Genomic DNA, 14,197 nt, shown 5'->3' with positions numbered 1-14,197 from the left:
GACCATATGATTGAAGTTTTGAAACTTTGAAACTAAAATAAAAAAATAAAAACAATTATTTTTTTATGTTTAACCCCCACACCCCCTGCTAATTAAATATGCCAACTCCAAGATCACATTACAGTGAGGAAAATGGTAAATTTCCCACTCCTTGATGTATGGCGATCTCCATTCAAACAGTCGAAGTTTCAAAACTTTGATCATATGGTCTCAGTTGTATGATGCTTGAAGTTTTGAAACTTCGGTAATCTAATAGGGACCCATATATATATATATATATATATATATATATATATATATATATATATATATATATATATATCTAGGAGCCCTTCATTTGTTTGAACTTTCAAATGTTCTAAACTCATATGGCCGACACCATATGAGTGAACGTTTGAAAGGCCGACAAATGATAGCACTGTAGTGTGATTTCGGAGCGAGAATATTTAAGTAGCAGGGGGTGTGGGGTGCAGGGCTTGCCCCCCTGCATAACACGGTCTTACTGTGTTTATAGGTAGGTAAATGGTGAATGGTGCTATTTCAGGATGTCGGTCTTTTGGATTGTCGATCATATGGTGTCGGCCATATGAAAGTCGGCATTCTGAGCGGTCAACATTCTGAAGTAGACCCATATAGATATAGATATATATATATATATATAAACACACACACAGAAATGAAGGTGCTCAACTTCACAGGTCTTCACAACTCATCACCATATTACCTATATTTTTATGATTATTGTATATAGTTTGCAACAAAACAAAAAAAGGCTAAGAACGGCATCCTTTATCCACTCTTTGAACGTCTACCATCAGCTGTAAAATGATTTCGTATTCACTGAAAGATTGTACACTTTTATATGAAAAAAAAGGTCAGTCATAATTGTACCAGGAGTAGTTTCCTTCAAAGAAAGAAACCACTTAATTGAAACTACTACAACACTTGGATATATTTATAATGATATTTTCTTATTTTCTTATTGCTATTTCCAAATGTATACCTGGGTATAGAAGAGTTTCACAAGCCTACAGTCACTTGTACACAAAATCTATTTCTCATGATTTAGAGTATCTGAAGAGAAAAAAATGTCTACTTTACTGTCTGTAAAACTTTCTTTTTTTTTCAGAGAGGCTGCTGGCAATTTTCTCACAGCTCTAGGTATGCAGAGACAGAGTAGAAGTTGGCAACTATCAAATCAAGTCATGTCTGGCAATATATGGGCAGCACTTCGCATAGCACTTTCTATGATGGACCAACCAGAGTTGTTTCAAGCAGCAAATGTTGGCGATCTGGATACATTAATGAAAGCCTTCAATTTAGACTTGTGAAAAGACTATGTATATATTTCATGGCAATCCAAAGATCAAAAGGAAAGTGATGAATCTGAAACACAGAGGAAGAGATTTTATTTTTATTTTTATTCATCCGGATAAGGGAGCATTAACAGAAAAGTGTGGTATCAACAAAATCTGGAAGCACAAATTGCAGAATAAAAATGCAATAAAATACTTGAATTACCAGATAAATGCAATTCAGAAAGTGAGATAAGATGAATCTGCTAACATGGATTGGAAATTATATTGTCTTTGTGACAGTTCATATAAGCAGACAATAGACTTCTTTGCACAACTGCGGTTGCTGACATGCCAGTCAACAATTCTGAAATGAAGTCATTGCATGCGGTAACAATTAGGTAATCTTACAATACCTCTACTGTCTATGTAATTATCTGCTTGTTGAATATTCTAAAGGGGGCAAACTGGGGGAAAATTCTTCCTTAAAAGGATAATTCTTCACATTCATGTCTACCTTGTACATTATGCAGTGAAGGTATCACCAAAATATTTAATAATGTTCCTGCACGTATCAGTTGTGAATGTGTACAATAACTAAATAGTACAAAAATATGCATTTAATTCAAGAATTAAGACCACTGGTTGATAACCAAAAGGCAGAATTGTGTTCATAAAAATAATTTTTGTACTATACTCCCATATAATCATTTCTGATTCCAGCAATTAGATTTAATTGGGATCAACAAACCGAAGCCAGCAAGATCCTGATAACCAGTGGAATTGTTTAATACATGTTTAGGGAAGTAAAGAGGATATAGCCATTTTGGTAGAATGGACCAAATTCAACCCTCTAAGGATTTAATATTTTATTCAGCAAGCCAAGATTTGAAAGTGAAATTGCCATGTTATAGTAAGAATAACATAGATTTTATAAATAATGCAGTTGCAAAATTTGCACAGATTTTAAAGCATAAGAAAAACTGTTACAGAAATTTATTGGGTAGCACTTTAGTCTTCTAGACAATATGTAATGAGTTTTGAATTATTTTTTCTAGATAGAGTAATACTATTTCTAACTTTGCTAGACAAAAATATGAGCACTACCAGAATGATCAATTGCTTACTATTTGTTTCTATTTTTAAATGCATGTTACAGAGTTAAGGAATATGCTGATATTTTGAAATATAATTAACCTAATATGTTTATGAACTGTATTCCATTATACGCATCAATGCCTATATGTAAAGATGCAGTAGCTTTTTTTAATTTTATATATATATATATATATATATATATATATATATATATATATATATATATATATCATGCCAGAGAGAAACATTTGCAACTATGTTTATATAACTTGCATATAAATCATCTTAAAAGACTGATATATGGAGTGCCAACTATTTTAAACATCGCACACAGAATGTTAAAGATTTTCTTTCATTATGGAGCAATCTAAATTGTATTAATTTTTACATAGTTAAGTGAGATGGTGAGGCCAGCAGTAAAGAACCCATGAAAATATTAATGTTTTGGCATTTTGTGTAATGATATTTTCTCCTTGCTGCCATATTGTATGCCTATGTATATCCAAACAGAGGTAAAAGGAATCCCTGTCTATCATCAAATTCTGTTAGGATGTCCCCAAGATGTACAGGCCCTACACATGTAGAAAACCTGTGATCTCACAGGTGCTCTTACTAAGAATTCTTCAGTGAATCATCTGTGAGGGTCATTTCACTTACATAATTTTTTTCAAGCAGCAACTGAAGTTAAAGTCATATCCATCCCTTGCAGACGTAGAGTGCTGGAGTAACTATTTTGACTGGCCTTGTATAAACTTGACACACGTTAATTCCATGGATAAAGCACTTCCTGATCTTGACATGGTCCATTGTTGCTAGTATTAGTAGATCTTTTCATATCACTACCATATCCACTAATGCACCTCCATCATTTCAAAGGTAAAGGTAATTTGTCCTTTTAAGCCACATTGTAAAATTCAAGAGCTGTTCCATATAATTCTCAGTTATTGTCCCATGAATGGTTTCATTAGAGATAACACTAACTTGATACTCATCCATTTGATTAAATGATGATCAGTTACCTTCTGGTATTGCTTAAGTTAGGAGGCAACGTACAATATCTTAAAAGAAGTGAGTGTGGTTATAAAGGCTGCCTTACTCAGCCTATTTGTTGATGGATCAGAATGATTAAGACGTAGCTTGCAGTCTTATTAGGTAGCAACTAGGTTCCAAATATCTGGCTTGGTACTGGTGGTCTGTTTGCCCATTGCTTTACACAGACAGCCTCAAATAAAGCCAAGTAGTCAAACATAGGAAGGGAAACTTATGTGTAGAAGAAACATAGAGTTTTTGTGACTTTATCACATGGTGGGGGGGTTGTACTTGTGATTTCAACCTTGGGAGCAGAGTTTCCACTGCTGCACTAAATGCCAAGAATTTATCACATCAGCTTATATGATGCTTCAGTTCCGGGCACATCCCTGAACATCAGCAACACAAGCCACAGTTACTGACACCTTTTTAGTTTGACCGACGAGGAGCAGTGCAGGCCATATCAAAGCAGGGCTTGCTTTGCAGCTTTCTATGACCCACAGTATCAGGCCTCATTCAGCCAGACAGTTTGGTTGGATCAAACATTCCAAACTCTCATTTAGAAGAGGGTCTGTTATACACAGTGAGAAAATCATTTCTGCAGCCTTTCCAAAGTAGTAATAGTAGTGGTGGTAGAGGCAATGCAGCAACAGAATTTGAGAATATATGGGACAGACTTGAGATAGTTCTTATGGGAGGTGAAAAAAATGAAAAATAAACCGTTGGTTAAGTAGAATATTCAGGTAATCCAAACAGTGGTGAATGGAGTCCCTATCCACCATCAAATTCTGTTAGCATGTTCCCAGGATGTACAGGCCCTACACATGTAGAAAAGCCTGTAATCTTGCTACTTGAGGTCAGTTATGTGGCTTCTTTTCTTTCAATATCTAATTATTAGAATTCAAAGTTAAGACTAATCAATGGTTCAAAAATGTGAAATTGTTTACTAAAGTTCCCATTGCTGGTTGTACTGCATTGTAATGTGTGGTAAATGATAGACTGCAGCTCATAATTATGAAAGATTGGATTCAGAATTTCACAACCAAAATGTCAAATAATGTCAATATTAACATTTTGACAGCTTTGTGTATTGTGTGAAAGTCCCCACAGCCATCCTGCCCACCTTACTTATTATTCTTAATAATGAATAGAAAGAAAGAGGAAATTCTCCCTCAGTTTAACTTTTGTGCTCTGAAATTCCATCATGAGGACTTCTGAATGATGATATATTTCCCATGTGGTACTGGTGGTATGATATTCTCTGCAGAAAGGAAGTCTGACATCATTTAGCACTATTACAGTAGACTCATGTGAGGTAGTTGAAAAAGCTGTGTATAAGATGTTCTGATGTGTCATATCAGCAGTGAAGGATTAAATAATGCCTAGAAATACAAAGTTTATCCAGTGACCTAAGTAGACTGTATTGACAAAAATGTTATATTTTGTTTTGTGATATGCTGAAACATACTTATGCTGGACTCCTCATTGAGCAAATCTATAGTTTCTTGCATGTTTGCTACTTAATTCCAGAAATGAGAAATTAACAATCATCACGAGACTACAGATATGCCATGATTAAGGTACATTATTAGTAAAAATTCAAGGATTTTCTAATGCCAAGGGATATGATTAGTGTCTTTCTCCATGATGTATGCTACCTCTTAAATTCCAGAACATTCTTATAATGCTGCTTATTTCTCTAGGTTACTGCATCTTTACATTTCTGGCAGGTAAAACATGACTCAAGCATTCTATGTCATTGATATTCTGTAAATAAATGGATAAATGCAATTTATGAAGAAACCATAAATCCTTTTTGTAGACGTGATACTATTTTCTCAGGTAATACAGTAGAAGATGCATGCATTCAGAATTAAGGTAATGGAAACAGGAGTTGGACACCATCTCTGATTTCCAGTATGGCAAGATGATGTCAATATACAAATGATTTATGAGAAGATTCTTCACTGAAGTACTTCTAAATTAACGTTAAGGGTTTATTGTCATTAATAAGTTCTAGTTTTTAGAGTAGCTACATTACATTTCTGAGAAAACAGTCATAGCAACTCCTCACATTTTATTGCAAGTTAGCTTGCTAACTCCTTCTGTTACAAATATAATTGCTTGGTTTTGGCATATCTGCAAAATGGTCTGTATTAGCATCATACCTGTATAAAGAAAGCTTATCACGCACACTAGCAGTTTTTGAAGTTTCATGAAGATGATGCTGATACAGTTCTCAGTTCCTCAAACAGTTAACTGCTCCACCCACCTCTACTGCGAAATCTACAGTATCAGGCTTTTGAAGCATTTGGAGGCATCCTTTATAAATTTACCAGATTTACAAGCAACGCAATTAAATCTTCAGACCATTTGCCACAGGAATACAAAGTTCTGCTTAACAACTGGTTTTGAAATATTATTTGGACTTTCACAAGTTCATAATATTCTTGTTACTTTCTTTCTCCCCAACAAATGTTATTTCTAATGTATACAGTGCATTGTTTTTATTAAATTAAAATAATTGTTCTGTTTTAGAAACTACTGCTGTAATTAAATTTATCAAATTCTCTAGCCAGACTTGGACTTGTAGGAGGGAAAGACATCGGATTTATATGAAATCTGCACAAAGTCGGACATATTTTTCAGTTGATTTACAAATAACAGTTGAGTCATATACAAAACTGCAGCTATAGCAAACTTGTAAACCGTTTTTCTTATTTTCTCAAAACTCCAATGGCATATTCCATTTTGCACTTGAGTTGCACTTGTTAAATAAAGATCTTGTTGATAGCGAAAAAAGTAATTTCAAAAATGTACACATATATTTAATTACAATTTGGCAAATATAAATATTAATTGAAAATGAAAAATGTTGTGAAACATGATGGAAAATAATGTAAAGTGACAAATCAGGAAAAGTGTTTTTCCATTATTTTCCCTACCATATTTTTTCATACTGTGTACATTGCGCTGTTTATGGAACCCAGTGATGACCTTCATGGTAAGCAAATGTTTCTGACTTATATACATGAGAAAGAAAAATGTGCATTCATAAAGAGAAATAAGTCTTTTTGCTACAACTATGAAATCAGGTGAACTTCATATCCGCTTTAAGTGTGTTACAATAACAACCAAAACTTACATGGTTTGAGAAAAGAACATGTTAATAACAATGAACAAACAGCTCTTAAACTGTACAGATATAACTGTAATGGTTTAAAGGGTCTGGAAATGGACTACAGCATGCAGCCATACTATTACATCATAATATTACATCCAGTACAAGTTTCATGACGTTACACTCAAATATTAGAAAAACTGATGATCATAGACTATAAACCAATAAATTTAGCAACAAATGAAATGAGTACTGAGTAGTACCCTTACACTTCATAAGGACAGCAAATAACAATCAGTTGACTAAACTTTGAAGTAGTTAGACTAGAACTAACTTTCTCATTGCCAGATGAATTTGATTATGTTGACAAAAAATGGCCAAATTATATGACACTGATTCCTGTTAGATAAAGGTACAGTTGCCACATTTTGAATATTTTGCAATGTAATGAAAATGTTGTTGTCTGCATCACTGTATCCACCAGATGATACTTTACATGTTGTAGATAATATTATAAAACAGAAGCCTATAAAATAATTGCAAATTAGGAATCATTGACCCTACCCATCTGCTTATTTCCTTAGATATTATGTTGAGCCTAGACAATCAAAAGGACACCTGCATCTCCAACTCATAAAAATGCATCTATCTCTATCCCATGCATCTTTAAATTCCATGACAGTGTTTGAAATCACAAACTTAAGAGAATGTTTTTTGCATCATCTACTTTCCCTGTTGAAAAAAGACTTTCTCATACAGACCATGAATCATTCCTTTGAATAACCATATACACTAGTTTTATTGCACATGTTGGAAGATACTGCTTTGTTTTAGTTTTTTTTTAACTGCTCCTGACATACTAAAACAAAGTTTTCTCCATCTGTCATGTATATATAGTAATTGATTTATTCCTCCATCATAGACGTTCGTTGTATCATTTATGGTTGGGGGGGTCTCCAGAATTTTACACAACATTTTAGATTCTGTATCTAAATAGGATATATACAAATTAGACATAAACAGAATTAATATGTTCTTCCATCCTTTCTTAACAGATTTTCCTCTATATCTCTGAGTACGTTCTCCTTTGATTTCTTACATACTTTGATTACTTAAAATTCATTTGAAATTATATCAATGGGTTTCAGTTTTTGTTACTGATAGCTTCCATTGTCTTTATATACTTTCCCCTCAATTTGTTTGATTCCCAAAAATAAGTACTTTGCTGCAACTGAATTCAAACCACATAGGCACCCATTTTCCAGTATTGCCAAATCTTGTCTCATGCTTTCAACCCCCTCATAAATGCTGTTCTTACTGAAGATTGTCATGTCATGTGTGTGACGGTCCCTACTCTGGGCCAGTAATCAAGGAGCCTCAGTCCTCACCACTGACTGAGGGATGACCACTAGGAACAAAAATGGATATACATAGTATTTTCAGATGCAGCTCTCTGCACCAAGCACAATTTCCCCTAAGAGCACACAGGGAGCACACTCCAGACCTGGGGCTGTACTCTGTCTCTCTCTCTTCTCCAGGCCCCAAACAAGACTCCATACTGACCACTTTGGTGTTCTGTGTCCCTGTTCCAAGTAGCTGGACACACACTTAGATATTTTATTTTCATACACACACACACACACACACACACACACACACACACACACACACACACACACACACCTGGGAAAGGCTGACATAGATTTGCCAGCTGTGCCCCTCTGCCCAGACTATAAGGTAATTAAGCTGCCACCAGTCAGCTTCTCTAAGGATCTTACAAGGGCATCCAATTAATACTAATACAAATGGTAGAGTTTGACCAGTGCAGCAATGCTTTCAAGAGCACCTACAGTGACACTAAAATAAGCATAAGTACTCTTAATATGTTAAAAGTATTCTCTAAAAGACCAGCTACAATGAAAGGTATAGAAATAGTTAATAATAAATAATAAAATAGAAAACATGAGAATACTGAATATCTAGTTACAATAAACACCATTGTTTCAATCACAGGTGATATAAAAAATAACACATTTGGATAGATTCACACAGTACAGAAAAACTAATCTCACTATATTTTCCTGATTGAGCTAAAGAATTACTATTCCCTGATTACTTACTAAAGCAAGGCAAGATGAAGTGTGTTGAGTTGCTTACTACAGAAAAGCAAGATGAGGTGTGTCGAGTCGCTTACTACAGCAAGACAAGATGAGGTGTGAGGTTGTAAAGGATATCTGTGAGAGATCTTTCCTGCCAGGTTCTGAAAGACAAAGTGCTGCTGTGAGATTTCTGTCATATCTCACATTAATATCTTTATATACAACCTAGAATTGCTAGTTGACCATTCCATGTCTGAGCTTTAGCAGCCTACCACAGACCCCTTACCACCCTCCCATTTTAACATAGTATAAATTGCATTGTGAGAAGTTTTTCTGCTTATCTCTCCTGCTTGATATCCCATCTAACCACTAGGTGGCAACATCCACCAACAGAAAGGGTAAAAATAAATTTTTATCCCAAATCCTAAAAGCTATATAGCAAAGTTGGTAGACATTTAAATACTACCTCACCACCTCTATATCTGTTATATATTCCCTCCGTCCTTACTGCACTGCCCATATTGAATGTTAGTCTACACTTTTAATGTTCACCTACAGTAAAATCAAAACTTCTTGATATAGCCGCTGAACTCCAGTCAGCTGATAATTTTTTCTGCTGTACTCACCTCTCTTGCTCTTTCCTGCTCCGTTCACCCTGAGGGCTCACTCTGCTCCCCTACCCTACCCCCAATTTCCACCCACCCCAGTGCTCCTACACTTATAGTCCTCATAATCACACCCCCATCAACAACAGCCTATCACCATCAATCAATTAAGACATCCACTCCCACTTACATAGCATACCCATCCACTTGCAAACTTCCCCTCTCCCTTCACCCAGACAAATCATGCAGGCCATACTATCACTACTACTACTAACTCTCACTACCCTAGCCTATACCACATCCATGCACACCACACTACCACCAAACAGTACCTTTCACACAACACATACCTACACACACATACAGACAGACAAGAACATTGCAATCTGCTCAACATTATTCAAAATCAGCTCACTATTTCTCATACACAAGACACACACCAAAATACATCTCAATAAACAAACAGCATCTAGAGTACACACTGACCTAGCCCACACTATAAAACTCCAAATATTCATCAAATAATGGCTACTAATTGCAGGAGACATACACCCCAACCCAGGTCCACTCAACAAACTTCTTTCACACAACCAAAAATCAGAACTTTTTTTTATTAACCTAAACTCAAGAAGTATATCCAACAAACTACATAACCTACATGCACTCATAGCTCACTACTCCCCAGATATACTATCTATTACCGAGACTTGGCTAAAACCCAACACCCAAAACAATGAAATTCTCCCCCAAGGGTATAGTATCCTAAGTCAAGACAGACTTTCCAAAAAGGGAGGTGGAGTTGCAATTCTATTTAAAAACACACTTAACCTCCAGTCTCTAAACACCCCATTTCCCAAATTTCAGAATGCAGAAACATTAGGCTCTGTTATATCCCTTAAAAACAAAAAAAGAATCAACATACTCAGCAGTTACATTCCCCCAGGTAATAACACACCTATAATAGAAGAAATACTACAATGGGCTTCAACCAACCTGCCCCAAGAAACTATTATGCTACCTAAACCTAGACTGGCTTACATGTAACTCCAACAATCCCTCAAACCATATTAACTTATTTGGCTTCTCACAATTAATTCAAGAGCCCACCAGAATCGACAAAAAAACCCCAAAAAACAATCCATTCTCGACTGGACTTTAGTTAATTTCCCTAAAGAAAATGATCATGTGGGCTGCCTACCTGATGAACTAACCACTAATGCCCCACACTCCTACTTCATAAACAGGTAATGATACCCAAACCCATACTAAATAAGGAAATTAGAGATGAACACAAGGTTAATCCACAAATTCTCATTAGAATACTACAACAATGTAACTGGCACCCGCTACAGACTCTAGCACTAGACCAGGTAGTCAACTTTTTCAATAGTACTTTTATAAATGCTATAAATACAATAGCCCCCATTAAGAAATGTAGAACCAAATTTAACTATGCACCTTGGCTAAATAGGACCACAAAAGCCCTACTAAAAACCAGGGACAACACCTGGAAGAATTGGAAAAAGAACAATACTGGCCAAAATAGAGAAATATATCAACAACTTTGAAATCAGGCCAAAAAACAAATAAAAATGGATAAACAAAACTACTTTCTTAATGTCCAAAACAAACATTCCAAAAACCCACAAAAATTCTGTCACGCTATCAATTCCCTTCTAAAACCCGGCAAAACTACCACCCCAGCCCCAAACACCAAGACTAACAATGACAGCATAGCTATTCAATTTAATCACCACTTCACAGATTCTATTCTCACATTATCTACCCAACTAACAATAATGCTACAGTCATGCCAACCACATATAACAAAGATCTACCCTCCTTTACACTATCACCTATACCAACCTCCATGGTAAAAAAACTAAAACCTACCACCCTTGCAGCAGATGGTCTACCCAATAATTTCCTAAAATTAGCTGCAGAGTCCCTGGCTTACCGTGTCTCAGTTCTTATTAACCGTTCCATACAAGAAGCTCAGATCCCCAAATTGTGGAAAGTGTCATACATTATTCCTCTACACAAAGGTGGTAACTCCTAAGAGCTATCAAACTACCACCCCATTGCTATCCTATCCCCCCTTTCCAAGCTCCTAAAGAAATGTATTCACACAAAAGCGATGCACTTCTTAATCTCACACAATCTTCTCTCCTCTACATAGCATTGCTTCCGCCCAAATTATAGTACAACTACTGCTCTTCTGTCCTTCACCAATCACATTAACCAACTTAGAAACAACAATCACTTCGTATCTGCCATATTCCTTGATCTATCTAAGGCATTCGACATGGTTTCTCACAACCTACTTCTAGACACTCTAGCTACAATGTCCTTTGCCCCCTTCACTACTTCCTGGTTCAAAAACTATCTCTCTGATAGACAACAGGCAGTCAAATGGCAATGTGTACTATCACCTTTACTACCAACTACTATTGGCTTTCCACAAGGATCAATACTAGGTTTTCTACTATTCACAATTTTCACCAATAAACTACATACCTACACCCTGCATGCATCACTCATACAGTATGCAGATCACTCCACCTTAATCTGTTCAGCCACATCCATAGCCACCCTTCAAAACCTTACCCAAGAATCCTTCTGTTCTGTCGAGAAATGGATTACTGATATCCAACTTATTCTAAACCCCAACAAGACAAATTTATTTCTGTTTACCCCCAATAAATCCAGGACCATACCTACCGCCTTCACTATCACTTCCAAAAATGGCACAGCAACTTCTCCCTCACCCCATACTATGCTCCTCGGTGTAATAATAGATAAGGATCTTCACGTTGATGTCCATATCTCTCAAACCATTAAAAAGGTACATAAAAAGCTAGGAACTCAATACAAACACAAACAGTTCCTATCAGATCAAGCATGAATCACTGTAGCCCAAACACACCTACTGTCTACCCTATTGTACGCTTCCCCAATACTAACCCACATCAGGAAAACAGACATGGACAAACTGGACTCATGTTACAACAAAATAGCAAAATTCACAAATAACTCCACATTTAGAAGCCATCACTGTCTTGCCCTAAAAGAACTACAGTGGTTAGAACTCCCACAATTAATTAGTTACCACCAACTAGTCCTCACCTACAACATACTAAAAAATCCCCACAAAGCCCCAGCCTTAAATCAGCTACTAAACCAATACATAGTAAACCATCCCCTGCGGTCATCCAACAACACCCTACTCTGTGCATCTAAACCTAACAATACTGCAGGAAAAGCTCTTTTCTCTTATCCCATCACCAAGAAATGGAACAGCCTCCCCCAGAATATCACCTCAGCTCCATCTATATCGCTATACAAAAAATTACTCAAGTCACACCTCGCACAGTCCTGGCTATGTCCTTGCATCACTTAGTTGCACTCCCCACCCCACCCCACTCTTACTACCCCATATTCTCACTCTTTACTATCCCTACAATACTGTACTAAAAATACTCCCACGAGGAGCTTCTACACATAAACCATTATGTTTTGTATTTGTATATTATCTCTTGTGAGATACCTCTTTTACTGCATAAGCAAATAGGGAGTATTTCTCTCCAAAATACTCATATCCAATTTCAGCTATGTGTAAACTAAGATTGCATAAGCTTGCATAGACAAACTATTGTATATATACATTTTTTATTGCATTGTATTATATATCCTTTGTCTATATATATTGTGATTGTTTTTATATATCTACCACTGTACTTGTTTTATGTGGAGCTTTTCTCCCCGGACCTCCACTGTAAATGGACCTTGCTCCAGTCGGACATTCCCGGTTAACAAATGTAAAATCAAATAAATAAAAATAAAATAAAATAAATAGAAATAAAAATCTAATGAACCATTTCAGTGCTGGTTATAGAATGACCTCACATCTGGTCACCAGACTGTGGTACAATACATACACAGAGCTTTGATGGGATCTATTGCATCGTCTGAAAACTATAAAACAATTTCAAAACTTTCACTCTTGCAGGGTAGCAATTAGTTCATCCATAAGGACAATACAGTAAGATTACTAGTCATGGTTTTCACAGACATTTTTGTCTCTGGCTGCAGTCAGATCTGTAAGATAAAAATCTTTATGGCCTAAACCAACCTATTTAATTTTCAACCTATTTTTCAAAATTAGTGGACAGAAATTAACCTCTTCCCTTCCAGAATTCTCTGTTAAAGCATATACAATTAATCAGTTGTAATAATACTGTCTGACATACATGTATATCTCTTTTCTGTCTAGCAGGACCCACTGTTGATACATAAACAAATGCATCTGTACAAATCAGTGTGATAGTCAAATGACATACAATTCTTTACAAAACTCCAGCTAGCAATACTGGCATATGTTGCACATGAACTACTCTACTCTTCTTAGCACAGATGGCAATACCTCATATCATCACATCTCTCCCCCCTTTGAAGACTCAAGCTAGTTTTTCAAGTGACCCTGGAAAAAACATTGCTTGAGAGAAATGGACCTGTCTGGGAACACAGTAACCTATACCCTGTCTTGAGACCCCATCTACATTGGCATTGATGACCCCACTATAGTGCTGCACTGTCATGTCATATGCCTGCAACCCTAGGATCCACCTTAATAACTTGGCATTTTGCTGGCTGGTACAATGTAGTTATGTTAAGAGATTGTGGTCTGTAATCACAGTGAATTTCCTTCCATGTAGATATGGCTGAAGTTTTTTCAGAGCTCATACTATGGCTAGACATTCTTTTTGTACAGCTGCATAACATCCTTCCCTGGGTTGGAGTCTACAGCTAAGATATACAGCAGTTTGCTCTTCTCTCTCTGAGGAAACCTGGCTGAGTACAACCCCCACCCCATGGTTTGAAACATCCACCTGCACAACAAATTATTTGCTGTAATCTGGGCTGGCTAACACAGGGGGTCCTCTTAAATCC

General features: G+C 36.2%; 1 protein-coding gene across 1 annotated transcript in view; it reads left to right on the top strand.

The window, feature by feature from the left end:
* PEX5L (peroxisomal biogenesis factor 5 like) overlaps nt 1-5,963 on the top strand; it is a 1,534,471-nt gene extending 1,528,508 nt beyond the window's left edge. The window contains exon 13 of the mRNA XM_044070386.1: nt 1,130-5,963. Within this exon, the coding sequence (XP_043926321.1) occupies nt 1,130-1,331 (202 nt within the window). The 3' untranslated portion in view covers nt 1,332-5,963. The remainder of the gene's footprint in view (nt 1-1,129) is intronic.
* The last annotated feature ends 8,234 nt before the right edge of the window (nt 5,964-14,197 follow it).

This window comes from Protopterus annectens, chromosome 4.part1 (assembly GCF_019279795.1).
Source record: "Protopterus annectens isolate FY-2018-M chromosome 4.part1, PAN1.0, whole genome shotgun sequence".
Taxonomy (NCBI): domain Eukaryota; kingdom Metazoa; phylum Chordata; order Ceratodontiformes; family Protopteridae; genus Protopterus; species Protopterus annectens.
This window is presented reverse-complemented; position numbering and strand designations above follow the sequence as displayed.